Raw genomic sequence first — 23,598 nt, forward strand, 5'->3', positions numbered from 1 at the left:
TTCAATGTAAAAACGAAATGCTAATAAGTAAACTCTGCAACATACTCACCTTTCAACGAAGATCGACCGTTTGTTTTGTTACGCTGGATTCAAAATGTCTTCCAGCCACCGTTTCTTTACTTTCAAAGACTGGTCAAGTACTGATTGTTAATCACTGTTTGTGGCATCTTTCAAGACCTCTCTTGATCTCTTCAGACACCGCATGCAGGTATAGCAAGTGATGTCTTCAAGGCCTCATTACAGCTTGCGACAATGAACTGCAACCAACAGCCTATCCCAGGTGTGAATGTTTTCTGCTCTTTGCATCTTTAATCGCAATGGTAAAAGTATTTTTGGTATGAAAATACTATATTATAAACAAATAATGCTTGATAACTGGTTGAATATTCTGTAAGATATTTTACTGCATCAATTTGTGTCTTTGTCTAAAGTTCCATGGAAGGCTCTGAAATCCACTTCAAGGTCACAGAGTAAACAACATGCTGGTTCGTTAACATAACATATATTTTATTCTGCTTTGTGAAATAAAGTATAATCTTTAGTATATTCTTTATGTACATGAACCTTTGCAAAGTAGGTTGTTGTTGACAGAGTTCAGGTGCTTCTGACCAACATGAGACTCTTCAACTGCTTTATCTAATGATCCATTCACCGACCGTACGAGAGCTTTAGTTATCTGAGCTTTTAAAGCTGTGGAAGATCTCCACTTTCTTAGTCCTTGACTTCTGTTCTGCCTGTTTCTTAATTTCTAAACACAGCTTACAAGGTACATTATAAAATATTGAAGTTATTCTTGATTTAATCAATAATTTGAGTTCTTTTACTTAGGTTTAGCAAATTTAATTTATGGTAAGTTTTAAGTGATACTATTGACTTCTACATTCCTGCAAAGAGTTCAAATATTATGAAGTTTTTTTCTGTACAATTTTTTTGAAGAAATGTTCAAGTCTTGTGGTTTTACAGTGAAATTCGTCACTCTTCGGTCTTTGTAAGTCCTAACAGAGTGAGTCCTCCCCCTCTTCCTGTAGAGCGTAATCAATCTCATCCATCTCCCTTTTGCACTCTTCACATCCTTCAGTGCCGCATCCCTCCACCACAACCACTCCGGGTGGATCAACCATCCTTCCTACCCCCATCCCGTGTCCTCCAATTGCTCCACCGACTCCTTCCATTCCCATTCCAGCTCCATTTACTCCAACTCCCATTCCTCCCACTCCTGCCATTGGGGCCATTCCTCCCATTCCTGCCATTGGGGCCATTCCTCCCATTCCTGCCATGGTGGTGGCCATTCCTCCGACTCCAACTCCTCCCATTCCCATGCCACCAACTCCAACTCCTCCCCCTCCAACCAGCAGCGCTCCCCCAGCACTGCATGCCAGAGGTCCAACAGCTGGCCCGACTCCTCTGGGCCACAATGGATCAATGAGCGCCCCCTGCTGGCCAAGTTGAATCAGCTGGCTGACCGAGTAAAGCCCTCCTCCCCCGCCTCCTCCTCCGGCTCGAACAACCTCCTCGTAGGAGGGGGCGCTGGTGATCGCTCGAGCCTCTTCCAACCTCATCCTGGCTCTGTGCCTCATCTCGATGAGGGTTTTGGTATAGGAGTTGAGCGTTGCCACAGCGGCTGCCATACAGCAGCTGAATGAAAGCCATGCCATGCTGAAAGGAGAGAGAAGGGGGGTGGAGGGAAAAGAAATTACAGCATTCTTAGCAGATGACCTGCCAAAAGTGATATAAGAAAGTGCCTGTCTGCATCTTCCCAATCTTCCCAGAAGCTCTGTGTATCGCTGCTGAACAGCTGCAGTGTTGCCATCTACTCAGGCATAATCACAACAGCCTTCTGAAAAAAAGCAACTTAAGTCAGGTTATTAATTAATCCATCCTCTCCTCTGCTCATGTTGTTGAATTCAGAATAAGGTAATTGTTGCACTGTAAAAAAAAAGGGGGGTTGAAACAACTAAAATTATTTCAGTTGAAAACAAGTGGTTAAATGGAGTTTTATAAAAGTTCAGTCATTAGGTTTGCTCAGTTCTGTAATTTTAAGTCGGATTTAAATAATTCAGTGTCTTTCAAGTTAAATAATTCTGTGTTCATTTCACTAAAAGTCAAATGAAATATTAGATTTACCTAAAATTGCCCTCATCCCTTCACTTTATATAAAATCAAGTCAATCTTCTTCATATGACACTTCTAGCACAAAGAGCTGTGCAAAGGGCTTTACGTATAATAACAATAACAACAGTGAATAAAAATATCAAATTAAAATAATTTAAACACTAAATAAAAAAAATTAAAGGCAAGCCTTTGTATACCCAAACGTATAATCAAACCAAATTCAAAACACACCTAATCAATCCTTATGTCTCACACACTTATACAGAAAAAGAAAACAAAAGCCCCCCCAGTCACTCACCAATCCTATTTTACTTAAATTCCAGTCCCAAATATCAGGCTTGATGCTGGTGAGATGGCCGACCCATATTGCCTGTCACATTGGCTGATTTTCATATCATTAGCCTCACAGCATAATTGTCATATTTTAGCTGAATTGTGATATCTGTCTAAATGTACTCTCCTAACATTGCTGTTTGACTGCTTGTTAACTATAAAGCCTTAAATAAGGCTTAAGACAAGGAGGTGACATAGCTTTTTCTCCTTTCATTTAATATGGAACTTCCACAATGAGGCTAATGTTGCTGCCTTCCTCCAACCAAGTGACAAATGAAATTTATGGACGAGTCATTTTGCCCTTGTTCACGTAGACGTGCACACGGGGGCTTGCAACGTGATAGACGAAAGTTGAAACATGTTTGACTTTTCTCGCTGTTGTGTGGGACTAATCGGCGAGGGTTTTAGTGACTGATCAAGTAGAGCCTGAAGCAAGACTTCATGATGCACCTCAGGCTGTTTCCTTGTTTTAAATCAGGATGAAGTAGAGCTAACAGCAAGATTTCTGACAATTCAAGTAAAATCTCGTGACTCTTCAGCCTTCATACTTTTTTTTTGTCACATACTGCTTTAAAATTGCCAAAATTCCCAAATTTCTTGGAGACAAGTGATATGAGAGTGTGATGCACACCTCTGCCGGTATCACTGTTGCCCCCCATGTGTTGAGCCGATTAGGCAATTGTGGTATGAGGCTAATTATTTACAGTATAAAACTATTCTTATACTAATTCTGTTTTATGTTTCTACATGTGGAAACAAGCCTCAGTGTGGCTTTCGCTCTCATTCTCCTATTTCTTCACCGAGAAAAGGGGAAACATGGGAGAAATAAAGCTTCTTAGTATGCTACAATGCTGCTCCTCCCAATTGGAATAAATTACAAACTTATTTGAAATTGAATAAACTAATCTCTCAGAGCGAGTTTGAGTTGATTCCAAGGGCTGGAGAATAAAACTTCTGTAGTCAGCAGCAGTGAGTTTACTACATTTTTTCTAAAATTAAAACGATATTTTGGAAAACTCCAACTATGATTTGCAGGTGATTCCATTGAACGGTCTTTAGCATATAACTGAAGACCCATTTGTTTAAGCTGGCTTTTTCTGCACAATAAGTTGACTTTTTAGATCTGATTTTGTTTCGATTGTTTTAATTTGATTGCTTTTATTTTTTGATCATTAGATGACTGATTTTTTTTTTTTTTTTTTTTTTTTTTTTTTAATTGTCCTTGTGTATGTTATTTATACAGTTTATAACCCCCAGTAATGTGGCACTTTGGTCAACATTGTTATTTTTAAAGTGCGTTATAAATAATGTTGTATTGTATTGTATTGTATTGTATTGTATTGCATAAGCTGCAGTTCTTGCAAAATCTTGTCAGCAGGGTGAAGTTTTACGTGAACTGTGGTTTATGCAAGGTAGCCACGTATTTTGGATTTAGTTGTTTCTGCGGAGGATTTGCCACGGCTTTTAGAAACCGTTCCCCTTTGTTTCTCTTTCTATTTTATTGTAAAACTCTTCATTTAGCTGTTGTTTTTTACTTCATACTGTGCCATATTTCTGGAAATCAACAGGTCACATGACCCCCTATATCACGTACGGGGAAGCTTAAATGTGAAAAAGCATTTCCATTACACTTTCATGACATACCTCCATATCAATATGTCTCTAAAACCACCTTATGACTGTAAAAATATTTTAGCAATATTTGAGTTTTTGTTGTTTTTTTTTAAATATAGGTGTTCCCATTAGTATTTTTTATGGCTATATTTAGGTTTTTTGCAATTTTAAGTGTGATGCAAACGCAGTAAATGTGACTGATTTGTAACATCTTTTCATTTTTCAGCTCGTGCTTTATTCCATGCTCATAATGTTGGCTGCTAACTTTGTCAAGAGGTTAAACATTTGAGTTCACATGTTTAAATTAACAGAATCCAACTTACGCAAAAGACCATCCGTAGTCCCAAGACTGTGGTCTCCAGTCCTTAGGCCCAATGCTCACAGTCATTTGAAACACAGTGGTGTACATCATATGAGCCACCATCCCCATCATGCCTGGCAGGGGAAGGAAAGAGAAATCATGATTATTTGGTTAAGATGTCACTATATTTACTGCAATAAAACCCTCTGGAGCTCGAGGTACATGTCATTAAACCATTAGACCTATAAAACATGATGGACTCATGGGTAGGGTTTGAAAGCTTGTATGTTTAGGATTTTAGTATACATGGTTTGCAAATCCAGTGATGTCATAGGGATACTCTCATAAAGTAAGAACCCAGAGGAAGCAATAAGCTCTGCCAGTTTATTACTGATAATACTCTACTACATTCTCAACAAGCGTACTTATGTACATGTATTGTTGCGATGAGACTGGACTGCAAGGAAAGTCTAAACGAAACAGCCATTCCTTACCCTTTAAGGTCCTGGTCTACCATTTGGTAGAGATAAATTTGCAGTGACTGATTAATTTCTTTAAGTAATTGTTGAAATAAACCTGTCTGAGCATCTCTACCAACTGGTGTGAGTATGTAAAACCCAAACTAAGTATTTGTTAGAACACTACACTTCCACATTTCAACTATTTCACTGTTCTTACATAATTATTAAGTTCTTCTTTTGAAAATCTCATCCATTTGCTAAAAATATTTATTCTGTTTATTCTTGTCCAAAACAAACAGAAAAAAACAGAGAAACATTTTTTTCTGGCCTTTTTGTTAGTGCAAAAGTAAAAGGGTTAAACATTCTTTTAGTTATCCCACTGCTAATGATGATTACCTAAAAAACAACCTGTGGGAACAATGGGAAAAACTCAGAAGGATAAACTCTAAATGGCAATAAAATACAAATGATACTTAAAGTCAGAGCTAAATCTCGAGATATGTTGTAACATATGTGCATGCAAGCAGATTCAGACTATATTTGTATTTTGTTAGACAGATTTGCCACTTTCAATCTGCATAAAAGCAACTGCATGTGAAGGATAAAAAAGGCTTCCGTGTCATTGATGGTTTCATTGTTCAGCAAATATATTTGAGCTGTAACTCAAACCATGTGAAACTAAGTTTGGACATAACATGTTTTATTATTTTTAATAGTAAAATGACACTAATGACAATCATGTTGCAGAAATATTGTATTTTAGTGAAAATAATGTTCATTTTGTAATTTGAATGTTGTGTTTTACTTTTGGTGTTGATTTAGCTGTGGCATTAGCCACAGCTGCAGACTTGGTTTGATGACAGACTTGCCCTATATCTGGTATGCTATGGTAATACCCAACATGGGCCATTTCCCTAATTTCAAAAGGAGGTACTTTATAAAATGGAATAATGGGGTACATTTGAAGGTTATTTACAAATAACAGATATGACAGTTTCTGTTAAAGGACTTGTTAGACATTGGGCAGAAAAGTTGCATACAATCCAAACCATTTAAAATGCTGAAAATATTGAAATTATGTCTTTGATTCCAGTCTAAAACATCAACAAACAACCACATATAGAGGTGTAGTTGATATTAAAAGGTTGTTTATTTAAGAGTCCATATGGAAATTCACAAGTTTATGTTTTCATTGGTTGGTTTTTATGTATCCTTCTTCTCACCCAATGACTGCTCCCTGACTCCCACAACCCTGAACTGGACTAAGCAGTTAAGGAAATGGGTGGATAGATGTTTTCAAGTTTAACATTTTTCTTTTTTTTTTTTTTTTTTTTGTCTTGTCCAGCATTTAAGCAAGCAGACTGATGTTCTGGATCCTGTGTTCTGCTGAGCAAATTTATTTTGCCAAGGGGAACTTTTATGACCGGGCTTGGAGGAGCTCGGTTATCCGGGAGGGGCTCAGAGTAGAGCCGCTGCTCCTCTGCATCGAGAGGAACCAGTTGAGGTGGCTCGGGCATCTGGTCCGGATGCCTCCTGGACGCCTCCCTGGTGAGGTGTTCCAGGCACGTCCCTCTGGGAGGAGACCCCGGGGAAGACCCAGGACACGCTGGAGGAATTATATCTCTCGGCTGGCCTGGGAACGCCTCGGGATCCCCCCCGCAGAGTTGGCAAATGTGGCTGGGGAGAGGGAAGTCTGGGCTTCCCTGATTAGGCTGCTGCCCCCGCGACCCGACCCCGGATAAGCGGCAGAAGATGGATGGATGGAACTTTTATAGATGTAATGATCCCCTTGTATTTCTTGATTCTTATTTTATTTTTCTATTTGCTTTGGATAATAGTTAACTATTATTAACTATTATTATTAACTAACTATTAAATAGTTAATAAGTTTAACATTTTTCTTAACACACTGGCAGAACTAAGAAGTTTGAATTCAAGCTTTTTGTTTAGAATAACAAATAACAAAATCCCCAATGTAACCAAATAATTCTTTTTATCAAATATAATTGTTTGAGAAATACTGAAGTCAGAAGAGCATATTATCTGAACAAAACCTACTAATACTTGGTTCTCATTCAAACACAAAGTCCTATGCAAGAAAAATACCAATCTTATCATGCTGGTATCAAATGATACCTGTATTAGACTTAGTATTGATGCTATCGATATTTGGATATCTCTGCCTAGCCCTATGAAACAGGAAATGCCGGAACTTAGTTGAACCATTGAAAGAACCTGCCGATATCGGCTCTGCTGACACCCTCAGGTTTGGAAGAGAAACTGCAACACAATGTTGTAAAGGCCTTTACACACTGGGACAGATGCAAATAAAAGACGAGAAATTGCGAATAATTCGAAGGTGAATTATTGCTGTTTCAGTCTACACACACCTAGCATGATGAAAAGTTGTGCATAAATCATGAAAATTCTAAAACAAACTCTCAAAGTGGATTCCACATCAAGCCACGACAACAGTGTGGTGATAAATCAAAAGAGAAGACAAAAAACAGGAGCTGGGTTCATCCTGTTTGAGAAAAGAGAGAACTTTGGGAGGTTCACCGTTTAATACAGGAGCTGAAACAGGACCATGGCTTCAGGATGGACTTGAGGACGTCTGTGGGACAGTTGGAGAATCTGCTTTAGCCGCTAGCGGCTTGCCGTAAGAAGCAGAATTTCAATAAAGATGCGCTGCCACGATGATACAACATTGGAAAGAAGTAGCAGTGACAACATGACACCTGCATAGCACACAAGCGGCGATCTATCAGTCAACACGCCTTGTCTGATTGGGTGATTATATATCCGTTGGATGCAAATATTGAAAAATATTGATCTCAGTTTGAAAAATAAAACTCGCAAAATCGTTGGACGGAATTTTGTTACTGATGTGACTTTACACTTATCCAATAAAAAAATATTGCCTTGTGAATTATTCATTCATCATTCATTATCCTAACCGCTTAATCCAATGAAAAGTTGCAGTCTTTGGGAAAAAGACGGGGTACACCCTGGACAGCTCAACAGTCCATCGCAGGGCCACAAACAACCACACTCACTCCTATGGGTAATTTAGAGTAGCATGTATGACCTAACATACATGTCTTTGGAAGGTGGGAGGAAGCTGGAGTACCCGGAGAGAACCCACCAAGCAGCAAACTCCGGCGGTTAAAAGTGAAGCCTGTGCAGAAGTGCATAACACTGCAGTTCGCCCTTCATCCACTAGGGGCTGGCTCCAAAACAGAGCAAATCCCCAGAGACTCCCATGTTAAAAAGACCAACTCCACAGCAAAAGTAAACATGTTTACAGCCTGGTTCAAAAATCCATTTTCGGTTTATAGGTCAGGTTTACCTTCATGACAACTGTGGGGGGAGTGAATTTTTTTCTAACTCGCCCGTTTTAAAGTAATTTAATCTCGAAGTTCAGCAAATTTAGGGGCGTGTCCTTTTGATTGACAGGTACCAATCTCCGGCTTCAAGTAAGAAAAACGTAGAACAACCGCGGTTTTTAGCCGGTCAATAACGTGACTTAGCTTTAGCCCGCTTACCTCCGTTAGCTGGTTAGCTCCCATTATCTCGGGGTTAGCTCGGTTAGCTTTTAGCTACAGAAAGCTCGGAGTTCGCTCAATGTCAATCATCCACCATGACACTCACAGCCCCCCCTCTCAGCTCCACCTCTTTGTCCATATTTGTTAGACAACGCACATGACGCTGCCAACATGGCGACGGTAGCAACCGCCCACCGAGCTTCAATTCAGCTCTTCAGAAGGCTCCGTCCATCTCTTTATATACAGTCTATGGAACCCACGCATACACGGGGAGAACATGCAGAAAGGCCACTGTCCAAACCTCGCCCCAGCCGAGGATCTTGCTGTGAGGTCACAGTGCTAACCACGATGCCACCATGCAGCCCGCCTTCTGAATTATTCAGACATAAATTATTCAGAGTAGGTGTGTAAAGGTCTTAACACTATGCTAAAGAGCAAGAGAGCATTTTACCAGTGTCAGCTACGATGGTTTTAATGTACCCAGACGGCACGCAAATCCACGTCACACACCAGCAAGCAGACATCAACAAACTGGCCACTTTGAACAATAGATTTACTTTGATTTAGAAAGAGAGAGAAAAGAAAGAGACAAAGAGTCAGACTGGAGAGTTCAGAAGACAGCTAGGATGTAAGAGGGACGCTGAATAGGCAGTCGATCGGGGACACGTCACTGAGAAAATCTGCAAAAGTTCTGCAGTGCATCTTTAGAGAGGAACATTCCTCACCTGACAGGACCGTACACATGGCGGCGAAGGCGTTGATCTTCAGGGAGCTCATTTCCCTCTTGGCACAGAGGCACATGGCTTCCACACACATCAGCAGGAAACCCATGGCCAGGAGACCAATGTACATGAACTCACTGATGACAGACAGCCACAGCACGCCTGGAGAGTACAGGAAGTAGGGAAGTTTAAGATTTGTGATCTCTTTATGTGGAGATATCTGCAGGAAGTTCGGTTGAATTTTCTACATTTTGCTTTTGGTTTGTGAATAGAGGAACTAATAATACGCCAACCTTGCGTCTCTCCTGGTGTCAGTTCAATGAAGCTGCGACACTTTTCTTCCTGATCGTCACCTGAAAGCAGATCAACCCAACAGGGAACATCTCGAGTCATCAGCTGCATCAGGCAACATGAACAATCTGCGTGTAAAACAGCACATAGACTGTAATCTCCCAAGTTCTAGGAATTTTATACCTAATAGAAATCCTGGAAAATGACCTGCTTTAACTCATCTTCCTGTGAGGGGGATGAAATTTTGGAGCAAACTTCAGAAAATCTGCTTTGAACAGCTGCCTATCAACCGACCAACCAGAGTCACAGTCTAACTGGACTGTTACAAGCCACTGATTGCTTTTGCTTTGCGATCACTCTCTTCAGATTCCCACATGATTCATTGCGTCAATTCCATGTTTTTGCAAGTTAACCATGAAGAGAAATGAAGAGAAGCTTAAAGGCTACAGTCCAGTCAGAATATTAAGGTTTAGCATGCGTCTCCATAAGCAGGTTTTGCTTGTTGTGACTCCTGTTGCTTTGTGTTGCAAAGTGCTGCGTTCTCAGAGAAGCAGCATTAAAGATGGATGTTATGATGAAAATTAAGAAACATTGAGTAGTTTTAATATGTTACTTGTTTATTAAGCTTCTCTTATGTACAAAATATATATTCTGCATAGTTTAGAGTAGTTCAGAAAGCTTGCTTTAGTAGGTTCATGCATAAAACTGAATGTTCTGTTCAAGGCTTGTTTCAGCTTTGACTGTTGTTATCTTCAAGCTGGCAGTTGTTTTGACTGGTGCTGCCAGGCAAAGGTTATTTGTGTCTGCTTAAAGATCGCTGTAACACTCTGAGCAGGGGCAGAGCTCTCGAGACCTCTCGCTCGTAACAACTGGTCATTGTCAATAAACTGGACAGAGCGCGGTTGATGTCTAGATTTATTTCTTATCAGATAAATCAGATGTCAACTTCACTTTCACTGCTCTTTACAAAGAATGTGACTAATATAACATTGTTTTCCCACAAAGAATGGAGCTAAAATGAGCTTCTGTTTTGTAAAGTTTCAAAAAATGATGGTGAAAATGCTGATGAAAAGGGTCAAACTTTTCACTCCCAGTCTGGTTCAGAGTCTTTTGAGTGCACTTGGTACCTTTAACAATGCCACTTTTGCACTTGAAGGGTTTCTGGAGCAGGTAGAAATAGTTGCCATGGCAACATGGTAAACTTTGGTAAAAGACACTGGCATAATTTATCGCCTAAACGTGATGTTTTTGAATCGTGACAAAGTATTTGATGAGTACAGTGACAACACAATGTAGTGAAGGGAGTCAGACTAGAAATAAGGCAGGAGGTTGAAGAAAGCGTGATCAGTGTTTAGAATCTCTCTCCACGCTCTCTGTGATCATAAATCAGCACTATAAAACGAGAATTTCCTGTCTGCAGTAATTCTAATTTACTCTTCATGCAACTGATGCATTTCTATCCAGAAGCAGGGATGTAGCTGCAGAGGATGACTTCTTTTTTCTGCAAATGAAGACGCGGAAATATCAGTAGAGACAACCGAAATAGCTGCTCCATCCATCCATCCATCCATCCATCCATCCTCCCATCCATCTATCCATCCATCCATCTATCAATCCATCCTCCCATCCATCTATCAATCCATCTACCCATCCATCCATCCTCCCATCCATCTATCCATCCATCCATCCATCCATCCTCCCATCCATCTATCCATCCATCCATCCGTCCATCCTCCCATCCATCTATCCATCCATCCATCCTCCCATCCATCCTCCCATCCATCCATCCTCCCACCCATCTATCCATCCATCCATCCTCCCACCCATCTATCCATCCATCCGTCCATCCTTCTTCATCCTTCTTCATCCAATTCAGGGTGGTTGGAAGCTGGAGTCTATCCCAATAATCACTGGGCGAGATGGGGGGGGGGTACACCCTGTCGCCAGTCCATCACAGGGCTGAAATAACTGCTCCAAAGCATAAAATGTTTTTTTTTATTTTTATCTCCATTGACATCGAAGTAGAGTCTCGCAGGACCAGATTTTAAGAGAACTATAACTTCTGTGCTGAACGCCATTCAATCGAAACTCGTAAGAATAACGATTAAAAAAACATTGTTTTTTTTAAGTGAAATACTGAAATGGACACACAGCTGGTTTCTCTTGCCCAGAATGTTGTCGTTTCCTGTTGTTGTCCTCGTACTAATGGTGCGTTAACGCTGCCTTGGACTTCTGAGCGGTCGACAGAAGGTAACGTCTTTACCAGGTAGTTGGCATTCCAGATGCACCAACTTGGAAAAAATGGACACTTCCAAAATAACCAATTTGTCAGAATCTACAAATGCCATTAAAAAGAATTATTCAAGTGCACCATGAGAACAGCTGCTGAATTTAGTGATTATGATTGTTTAACCTCACACGATGCCGTGATATTTTTTGATGAACAAACCTGCTGAAATTATTGAACAACTAACTTCTGTTTACTTAACAAACACAACAAATATTATGGAGAATTTTAGAACCAGCAATGGACTGCAAGTGGTAATCCGTTGCTGGACTAGCAGCCACCTTTAACTTTTCTCAATTTTACAAGTTGTTCTAAAAAACAAGATCCCTGTAGTTTTATGCAAAAATTCCTCTTAATTCTGATTTCTGAGGACAACTGGAACACAGCATTGGTCCTTGTAGATCTGTTTCCGTTTTCCCAGTCTCATCTGGCTTTAAGTCGCATTAAACCTCATCTTCCTGCACCTTCCTGCATGTGGATCCACATTAAGTTCATGTTTAATCGTATAGTAAATTTTGCAACAACAGCTGCCCAAAGTGCTGAACAATAAAGCAACAACACTCCACAATTTAAAATGAATAAATGCACAGTAGAAATAAATAAAATCTAGAATAAAAAACTAGAATAAAAGTAAAATTAAAACACACAACGGACAGGCTCAGGTTTGATCCAATGCCAGCACAAAAAAGTGGGTTATTCATCACAAGCCGAGACATTCAGTCTCATTTTGTGAGCATTCACATCTAAAGTTTGATAAAAACAGATGAAAATAAACACTGCTGTTCTACTTTTTTTTTTTACACATTTTTTTTAAAATATATTTTTGGGTCAACATTGATATTTATTGAAAAAAAAATTCCACATATAACAATGGACCTCATAGATTGGTAGCAAAATCACATGTTCAGTCAGCGACTGTGTTTCTGCTCAGGCTCTTGTGTTATCATGCACTTTATTTACAAGCACTACAAGGGTTGGGCTGATTTTGCCATCGCTGTTGCAGTGAGACAGAGCCAAAACTCTTGTCCTGATGGACTCACCGAACCACCACCAGAACTTTCTGGGGTTTGTAATACTGGTGGGCCAGCTCGAGTAGTCATTTGGAATTCCCTAATGGGCCAAATAAAATTATTTTTATGTCGCTTTCAGAGCTTAATTAAACTTTTATCTTTGCAATTTTAACGAGACTATTAACTGGTTAAAAAAAAAAAAAAAACGCATATAAATTTCTCTGTTAAATTTTCTTATTGTCAACAATTAGGCTGAGTTTTTCCAGAATGCAACACATCCATCCATCCATCTATCTATCTATCTATCTATCTATCTATCTATCTATCTATCTATCTATCTATCTATCTATCTATCTATCTATCTATCTATCTATCTATCTATCTATCTATCTATCTATCCATCCATCCATCCATCCATCCATCCATCCATCCATCCATCTATCTATCTATCTATCTATCTATCTATCTATCTATCTATCTATCTATCTATCTATCTACCGGTATCTGTCTGTCTGTCTGTCTGTCTGTCTATCTATCTATCTATCTTAAACTTCTTTTAGTAAACAGATGTTTTCCAGTAATTCCTGCTGGAACGATAAAACTTTCCTTTATTAGATGAATAAAGTTTTCTTCAGCTCAGTTGAGTTTCAGTCTTTCTGTGAACCATCACCACCAACCTTCATTGTGTTTTTCACAGGACAGCCAGAAGCCGGTGTGGAAGTATCGCAGCATGAACTTGTCCTCGCCCGTCTCCCAGATGTACTGGACAGCGTTGGCCAGCTGCCTCTTCCTGATCTGGGCCAGTTCTTCCTTCTGCTGCGGGGACAGCGTCACGTTGGAGGCTGGGTTTTTGGGGTCCAGGGTGGGGGCCTCTGGTCAAAGAAAAATGGATCAAATAGTGGGAAGTAAAAGGAAAACTTCTTAGTTTTAAGGGGAGCGTTTATGTTTTGGTTGGAACACTTTTCGGCTTTTCAGAGAAGAGATTAAGCGAGCACAGATGAATGAAAATGAGAAAAGTAGGCAAAGAATCCCTGAAACTAAGAATGAAGAGGGTCGGATGTGGGTCACAGCCTTAAAACAATGTTCTTTAAGTCATCTTTTATTTATTAATTTACTACAAGGGAAACGAATGGGCTTAACAGTGTGTTACTGTGCAGGCTGAGTCCAGATAAAATGCTGCTGCAGACATAAAGCGCTGAGATTAGAACAAAAGCCGGGATTATATAAATCTACCATGAAAAATGTACAGAAATTAAAGTTTTAAGCACCGATGATTGAGCGCTCACACTTTCCTGAATGTTGTTGAGGGGATTTATGGCAGGGCATGCAGATGCGTTCAGACCTGGACTCAGATCGCTTTACTTCTGCCAATGTTTGACATGTGTGAACACACACTTATACACACCGTTCTGCTGTGCACGCTGCATGCAGGCAGCTTGTTGCAGCTGATGGCATGAGGAATAACACTCATATTTCATATTTGGTTATGATAAAGCTCCTGATGGCAGGAGAAATTTGTAAAACAGCTTCCTGTTTCATGGAAAGACTAAAAGAAATCTGTAACAGTGCTGCATTAAAAAGGGTTTTTAGTGATGTTGATGACACTGCAGGCTCGACTCTCGCGCAGGAAGTCGTTCTTCCGTCTGAAAATGATGTGATTTGTGAATTTTCAAGCATTTTAGTTTTTAATATTATGGACTCTTCTGAAAAAGTAAAAAGGAGGAGAAGAAAATTCCAAATAGTTGTAGCAGGACATGCAGAAATCTAAAAACCCTGGCGAATAACAACTTCTAGAATTGTTTATTACAATTAATGTTCTCATTTTTATTCAGTATTTATTCCTCTATGTATTTTAACATTTTTATACCACTTTTGGTAGGAATAATGGCAAAAAAGGCAAAAAAGTAAAGCAATAACTTCAGATTAGCTGAATCTGAGGGTAAAACAACGATTTTTTGGCTTTTTATTCATCTATTTTTGCACAAAAGCAGCACAGTGAGGACCTTAAACAGTCCAAAAAATATTACAACTTATAAAGAGATCAGCATTTAGCTCCAGATCTGCTTTTATGATATAAAATAAGCTAATTTTTCTCATGGCTTTTACTGAAATAAGTGTCGATCACATAAAAAAAGTCATGTACATTTTTAAAGGGTCAGTTCTGTTCCATGCATGAAGACTGTAACTGTACCTGATTACTATCGGGTTCTTGCTGGTTTCAGTTTGATCCTCTGTGTGATGGCAGCATGAGCTCCCACACCAGTAAAGGTCTGGTAACTCTCATGTTTTTTTCAGTCATACAAACATTTTTAAATATAAACTCATTTTGTAGATTTAATATATTTATTAACTGGGTTGATGGGGGTTAACTGACTGGGTGCACATATTTAGTTAACTTATATTGTCACCTTGTTAATTTGGTTTGCTTTCACTGAAAATACTTTCCTTTTGAGTCACCAGTTCCTGTGTTGGAGTTCCCAAGCCTGCCTAAGAAAAGAGTCCCAGCTGCTCTTAAATCAGACTGAGGCCTAACTGGGCTGTCCCATTTGTTTGGGAGGGAAGTGTAGGAGGGGTTTAAGTTTTTCTATTGGTTATTGTTTTTGCATTATTTGGAAATTTCAGACGGTTTAGATTACTTTCTATTGACTATTTCTATATATGTGTCCCTCGTGTGTCAGTTTGTTAGGTCAGTTAGTGTCTCAGTTCCTTCTGTTAATGCCAATGTTGAAGTTTATTTTCTTAGACCTCTTTTATGGGCCCAAAGTTATTGTCACCAAGAGATTTAGTTTGATATTTTTTGTAAAATAAACGCAAACATGTTATTTTTCTAAAATTCCTTCTGCCTCTGACTTTTTTCAGCTCGGTCCCTCACAATCTGCAACTTTACAAAAGCTGCATCTAATTTAAAAAGTAAAAGTTTGTTTAAAATGTGAACTTTTATGTTTAAAAGAAGAATTATTTATTAAATATTTATTTAGCCCAATAATGACTTAGAAAAATCCAGATAACATAACATCATCACCCAATATTGTATCATACTGTAATGCATTGCGTTGTATCATATTGTACCTCATTTTATCGCATCATATTGCATTGCTTCACATTGTTTCGCATTGCATGTCATTGCATGTCATTGCATGTCATTGCATGTCATTGCATTGCATTGCATTGTATTGTATTACATCACATTGTCTCGCATTGCATCGGACAGCATCATATTGTATCGCTTTGCATTTCAATGCATTGCATTGTATTGTATTTATGGGATTGTCTTGCATTGCATTGTATTGCCCTGTACTGGAGTGTATCACATTGTCTCATATTGTAATGTATTGCATCACATTGTATTGTATTACTTGTGAATTATCAAAGTTACAAATATTAGTTTCCACATAAAAGTCAACATACAATTATCTCACATAACAAGCCCATGGCATGGGACATGGGGTATCTTGTCATAAAGTTGTGCAGAAAACTGTGATTAATAGTAGAAATGCAACTAGTGAATAAGTTTTGCTGGTAAATATTTCTTTTACATCAGAAGATGTATGTTTGCAGCATTTGCCATCCTCACCTGTGGTGTACGGCTGGCTGTTGTTCTTCCCGCAGTTTTTCATTTTAACTGCTGACATGCAGACTGGTTTCACCACCTTGTGTGTCCCTTCACACCAGTAGGACGTGCAGAAGGCCCAAACGGAGAGGGTGAGGGCTAAAGAGGTGAGGCCCAGGGACAGGAGGGTGCGGTTACGCCTGGACATGTTCTCCAACATCTCTGCGTTTTTGATTCGCTGAAAGCCAAACAAGAATTCAGGCAGCGGGGTGTAATGATGAACGTCTTTCAGCTTCACTTTGAGGATGGAAAAAGCCTGAGAGACTCTGATGGCCAATCAGGAGGAGGTTCTGGGGAGCAAGTGCTCTTCCATCACATCACAACGACAAACGCAGAGGGAAGCAGCTGAATCGCCGACTGATGCTGATTCATGGAGGTTCGAGGACAGAAGAGAAGAAGCGAGAGGAGATCAGGGGTGTTTGAGAAGTGGAGCAAAAGTCAGAGAGGAAGATGTGGAGATTTGAAGAAGGAGAAAAAGTCGAAAGTCAGAGCCAAGCGGAGAAGAGGAAGATGAGTCGCTGGGGTTTAATCACTTCTAGCGATGGAGAACATGGAGACAGATGTGCAGGCCAAAGGTTGCATGAGGGACTCCAGCTTTGACCCTGCTGCAGTGTCGCTTGCACAAAGACGAGCAAAGCAGGTTAACAGATTTCAATCTGAGATCTTCCGGATGTAAGCAAGTCCAGATGTTGGATTCGTCGCATTTATCCCATGTTTCACGTTGCCATTTATGTCACTTTTCATATTGGTCTCTCTTTTGATGACACCGCCTCTGCTTCACACGAGGCCAGATTTATAAACCTTATCTTGCAGATTTAATTGTTCCAGCCTCGCAGCACATGTGGTTCTTCAACCTGCTGCTTCACTTCTTTGGGAGGGATTGAGCTTGCAGAGGAGTGATTAGTCTGGTATCTCAGGCCCACCTCTGGGTTTGGTAATCTCTGTTAATCTAGGGTAAGGTGGATGAGATTACTGCTCTGCAACTCTCATGCTGTCTTAGTCTGGATGCCCACCTAAAAGGGGGAAAAAAAAAAAGTAGGACAGAGGCAAACATCTGGATAGAGCCACTAAGAAATGTTGAGACATGTTTGTTTGGGATGTCAGCCACGCATGTCACGGTAATCCTAAAATCTCAACCAGTAAACAACTAAACCTCTCCTCCTAAAGGCAACAGATGGGGAGTTCCAGGTATTCCACCTCCTTTTGGAGCACAATGAGTTCAAACCGACCCACCAAGTTGTCGACCTATCTGCCCATTTAGCCAAAGATGGACGTCTGGAGAGACGACAACAGCTCCTGCAGTTAAAACTCAGCATTCTGCCTGCGTGTTACAGACAAGAGAAAGACGCCCTACGATGCAGTTATATTCCTCTCCAGATGATTTCACCACCATTTCATGTGAGGGCAGCATGGGGTAAAAACATGGTGTAAAAAACCCTGCAGGAGCTAAAACATCTGGAACCCCCCCCCCCAACTCATAATTCATGTCATGAGTAACCAGGGACTGTGGATTAGTTCAGTCCATCAGATCAGCTCCTGGGGCGAAGCGAGGACATCACAAACAAAGCAAAGATGATTTTTTTTGCAATCATTCTCATTTTTTTGCTCACATATGGCGGACAAATATTACATAATGCATTCATATATTTATATATGCTTGTTTGTTTATGTATTATGGAAATGTAGATATTTATATACCTGTAAAACAGTATATATATGTATTTGTAAGGACTATGTAGAGGTATATGATCTTTATGATTTATTAACCTGAATAACTATCTAATAACTCTCCGAGCTTAATTAAACTTTTTTCTAACTATACTATTTACTAGTTTAAAAAATTTAATAGAGAAATTTATTAATTTCTCTATTAAAGTCCCTCTAATTTATTGTCAACAATTTGGCTGAGTTTTTCCAAAATGCAACACATCTATCTATCCATCTGTCTATCTGTCTATCTATGCTATGCTATGCTATGCTATGCTTTTCATTTATGCAGTTGCTTTTTAACCTTAATGTGTATAAATGCATCTAAACGTGTGTGTATAAATGTAAGCATATCTTGTTAGAATTTTCCTGATTTGTTTTTTTTTTAATGGAGCGATGCTCAATATTTCCTTCTGCTTTTCATCACTGATGAGATCGCAAAATGATGAATGATGAATTTAATCTGAAGCTGACATTTCTTTGATTTGGTGTGACAAAGAAATAAAAAAAGCAAGTTATGAGGTATACGCAGCAGGAATGAATCACAAGTTACTTCATCCTGCATCGTTTTGGTTATAGTAATTGTTTATATTGACATAAACAGTTACTACTCTGATTTCTTACAGCTAAATGCTAAAAATCTGCACCCTGCTTAAATCTGCAATGTGATTTAGCACAAAGCAAGCCTGAAATTTGGCTGTTATCTTGCAATTTGGACAGGATTTTAACAGTAAATCTCAAAAGTGCCTTTTATCATCTGAAAAGCATAACCAAGGTGAAACTTGCTTCATGTATTTCCAGCAGACTGGACTCCTGTGATGGTGTCGTGACAGGTTTACCAAAAACATTGATCATGCAGTTGCAGATGATCAAAACGCTGCTGCTGGAGTTCTCCCAAGCTTTCAGGTCCTTAAACCTGCTTCCTGTCTGACAATGAGCTAATTTCAGAACTCTGCTGCTACTTCATGAAGCTCTGAATGGTTTAAGGGGCGTCTAAGATCATCAGCTGCAGACCTGTGTGTCATGCTCAGAGTTAGGATCAAACATGGAGATGCTGCTTCTAGTTTTGATGCACCTTTTATTGGGTATTTTATTCCCACACGACTGCAGGTCTGCTGAAACTTTTTGAAACTTATCTTTCTACAGTTAAGTCATGTTTTCATATTTATTAGTCTTTAAACTTGTGTTTGTCTTTTTTTTTGCAGCCTGTTATCCTATTTTTAGTTTTAAATTACTTTTTTTTTATGTTTGCACCTGCTTGCTTTTTGTCTGAAAAATACCATATAAAGTTTAATTTAATTTAAAATGGTCTTAATTTTGTCAAATTTTTCTTACTTTTTAAAAGTATCATAAAATTAATTGAAACTAATGTTTTTTTTAATTTATTTTTAAACAATGCATATTTTTGTTTGTAATATACTTTTTTAAATGTCTGACTAATTACCAAAGCCCCCAAAAAGATTTTTTTTAAAATTTACATTAATTTTTTGCATCTTATGATTAAATCCTCCCCCCCCCCCCTTACCTGTCTAGACCTGTTTTTGCTCTAATATCTTGATAAATTTAATTCTGATGCAGTGAATTAAATACATATCTGCATATTTTTATGATTTTCTCTGAAAAAACAGCTTAGTGAGGAAGATGTTGTGGAGCTAAACAGAAAAACTGACAGTCAACAAAACACTTCCACCAGTTCTCCAAATCATTTGAAAGCTTGAATTTCATTCCACTTTATCATCATCCATAGACGATGATGGATAAATGTGACCTTTTAACAGTCTTCTTAAAGATCAGCAAATTCCTTCGTATTCAACCAACATCTGTTTCATTTGGGCTCAAATAAATAATCAGTTTTTCAATAAAGGGTGCAGCAGCTCATTTTAAATCTTGATTTCCTCAATCATGATTAAAAATTATTAATATGGTAGTTTTAAACTAATCTTTATCTTGAATAAAGACAAACATTAAACGACAACTTGGTCCATTTACATTTATGTTGCTGATGATTTTTTGGGGATACTTTAAGTTTGTTGTGAAAGAACAACAAAATATTAAGAACATGACAAAATTCCAAGTAAATTACAGCTAAAGATGTGCTTTGCTGCTCTTTCCATGTGACATATCATCTCATCAGGATGAGCCAAAATCTCTCAGCTTGTGTGTGTGTGTGTGTGATTGGAAAATCCGGCTGCAGCTGTCAGAGCTCAACTTCTAGTCTGATAACATTTGCATTGCTAGATAAATTAAAAACTGAAGAAAAACACAGAACAAGTCCACCTACCACATGAGGAAACCCAGGAGAGGTTCTGTTTGGGATTCTTCCAACGTCCCTAAAGCATGGATTCAGTGTCCTTCACCTTTCCTCGGCACTTCCTCATCACTCTCTCCACTGTCTTGAGTGAGCGTCCATCAGAAACCCACCCAGATTTCCTCTAATCCCCATAAGTCCATCTGTTACTTTCCCTCCCCTTTGCTCCTTAAACTGCCCATTCCTTCATTTCTGCAGCTTTTTCTCGATCTGTGCTCTTCTTCTCTCCTGACCCATAATGATTAATTTGACACCATGCTATAGAAAGGCTTGGACTGAGATGACTGTGATAGTGTTGTAATCTCATGGTACAGGCTGCTCTTTAGACTTTTGAACCTTCTTAACACAATCCAGCTCAGCTGTACAGTTGTGGTCAGATGTTTACATACACTTGTAAGGGACATGAATGTCATGGCATTATTACACTTTTCTCTTTTTTTTTTTTATGTCTGCATCACTTCCATGGCTGCAAAACAGGCATGTTGTGTTATTGGTGCCCTCTCAATTTGATTTTAGGTGACTGATTGCTGCTGCTTAGTCAAAACCTCCATATTTTGATAAATTTTGATTCAATACTTACAGGTCCGATAAATATTTCTTCCATTCTTAAATCAGCAGCAGCTGTAGTTGTCTGATAAACAGACCCAGTAAAACTACATTGCTTGAAGTTGGCTATATCCCAGTCTGGTCCCAGTTTAATGTCACCATAGCAATGCCAGCAGCATGTAAATGTCTCATTAATTTAAACACATTAAAGGGATCTGAAGGAATTAATATTGTTTTAGAGTAAAGATAGTAACAAGTTCAAGCTGATGTGGCGCTAAATTCGTTGCTAACATAGATGCTAACTTGGATGCTAACATGGATGCTAACTTGGATGCTAACTTATTGAGCTTTAGGATAATTTCAAAATGTTTTATTTCCTGTGAATAAAATCACATTCGCACTGTTTTTATTTCTACTGTAAGACTTTCAAAGCTGAAATTGGTGACTTTGGTTACTCTATGATCACATTTGTTTAGGTAAAAATGTAATTTTGAACTAGACAGGCCTACAAGTCAGCGCCCGTGGCTGGCGTCACCTTTTTGTTACATGTTTAGATTTCATGTGGGCAAGCAGTGGTTTAATCACTTAAGTGGTTCATGGTCAAGGGGAAAAATATTCATTATTATTTCAATTATTTGGGAACCGGATTGCTGTGAATAAGAAGCTTTTGTTCTGGATTATCTCATCTGACTTGCATGCGTTTTTTTTTTTTTTGTTTTTAAAGCAACATAAAGACTCAGCTAACCGCTATGTCCTAATGTAACACATATGCTGACAAACTGTCAAATTCCCAATTTCCCCTCTCTGTTTTTAGACACTAAGCCCCTCTCTCCGTGAATAGAAAGACCCGGATCCGGCTCAGCTGTTTATCCTACATCTCTCCCAATTCTGTAATGGCCTCCACTTATCTCACACATCTAAATTAATCAGGAAGTTACTCAATTAGTGAATTAATGGACTGGTTAAATAAAGAGTTTGTGTCCATCATATTCCACCCAAAAAAATTCAACTGTCTACAAGTGCCTAGTATAATTTCTTCTCCATCCTCACAGTGCTGAAATATCTGACGTGGATTGTAAATGTGTTGAAGCTTCCTTTAATGTGCAACATGTGTTTCAAAGCTCTGATGTGCAAATATCATTTTGACACCCAAAATGCTCAAAAAGCAGCATATTCTCAGTAATAAATAAAGGATAATCTGGATTGGATGACAAGGATCCTTAGTCCTGCTACTCCAAGGCCTGTGCCCTGCATGTTCAAGAGCACTGTTTCTCAAATGGGGGTAGGTGTACCCCTGGGGATACTTCCAGGCATTCCCGGGGGTACATGAAATTTAAAAAAAAAAAAAAAATTTTTTTTTAAAAGTTTTCTTTAAAACATCCTTAAATAAAATATTAATGTAATATAAATATTTAATATATTCTCATAAATGTAGGTGTACATTCATAAACTGAATTTACATTTAGATTTATACCGTTTCATTCCTCCCAAAATCCCACATGCTGATGTGAATTAAACCCCGCTGTCGCCTTGACAACAAAAAAAAATGGAGTCCTGGTTGAAGCGTGTAGTAGAGATGTGCAAAACACAATTAAAATTTAAAAGGCCAAACACTGATGATAAAATGCTGTATTTTGTGTTTTTTCTGAACCAAAAAGTACTTTGCAGTGGTTAGGGGTTACTTGGCTGAAAAAATATTATACAAGGGGTACTGTGTTGCAAAAAGGCTGAGAACCGCTGCTCTAGAGGTTTACCTGCTGCAACACACCTGATTCAAATCAATGGCTAATTAGCAGACTAGCTGAGAACGTGATCGGAGAGTGAATCAGGGATGTTGCAGCAGGGAAACCTCTAAAACCTGCAGGACATCAGCTCTCACGCGCCAGGACTGAGGATACCCGGTATGAAAAGCGTCACACACAGCAGGGTTTCTGTATATCCATGTGCATTTATGACCCTCTTGTGGTGACATGAGGCACGATCTCTTTGGTTTTAAGCAGAAAACAGACATTTCTAGAAGTTGCAGTAAGTTTGGAACAAAAGAAAAAAATCAAACTGATAACTTTGTGTATAATTTTATTTCTCAAATGTACTGTATACTGTCACAGTTTACAACACAGCTTTAATTTAAATAAACAACAAAATAAATTCATTTAATACAAAATTAAATCAGAAAAATAATAGTCACACGGACGTGTTGCCATCCCGACACCTCTTTACTGAAACACCCTAACTAATGTGTTAACACCATCGTTCGTGTTTAGCAGGACACGCGTGACCCTGGTAAACACAAATAATGCGAACAATTCAAACGCGATGTGTTAAAAGTCATCGGCCTGACCGCTCCGCGTCGCTTTAATTGGTGGATGTTTTCTTAGCTTATTAACTCGTCCTGCTACTCTTCACGCTCTCAAAATGAAACGTAAAACCCAGCTTCATGTTGCCGTCTGAACAGTCACATTAACTAAGTGTGCTGAAATACATCATCACTCGCTCACACACCTAATAACTGCAGGGCAGACACACACACACACACACACTCACACACACATATTACAGAGTATTTTCAGACAGCATGCACATAAAGAAGAGTTTGAATTTAGGTTTAATTTAGCCAAAGCTGCAGCTGTAAGTTTGCTTCTCTGTTGATGTTTGGACATACAGAGAAGATGTGTTTCCATAGCGATGAATCCAGAATAATGAACCTAAACCAGGAAGTTAAAGCCAATCCAAATCACATGATCAGCTAAA

General features: G+C 38.9%; 1 protein-coding gene across 1 annotated transcript; it reads right to left on the bottom strand.

Annotated features, from left to right (window-relative positions):
- Positions 1–995: 995 nt before the first annotated feature.
- Positions 996–16,446, bottom strand: LOC306769860 (germ cell-specific gene 1-like protein; the record flags this gene model as incomplete). The annotated part of the gene is made up of 7 exons (XM_079258606.1): positions 996–1,183; positions 1,325–1,656; positions 4,383–4,494; positions 9,092–9,250; positions 9,382–9,441; positions 13,354–13,548; positions 16,251–16,446. 7 exons carry the CDS (start codon positions 16,444–16,446, stop codon positions 996–998), a joined length of 1,242 nt encoding a protein of 413 aa, XP_079114732.1.
- Between the last annotated feature and the right edge of the window lie 7,152 nt (positions 16,447–23,598).

Source organism: Telmatherina bonti, assembly GCF_933228915.1.
Source record: "Telmatherina bonti genome assembly, chromosome: 19".
In the NCBI taxonomy this organism is placed as follows: Eukaryota; Metazoa; Chordata; class Actinopteri; order Atheriniformes; family Telmatherinidae; genus Telmatherina; species Telmatherina bonti.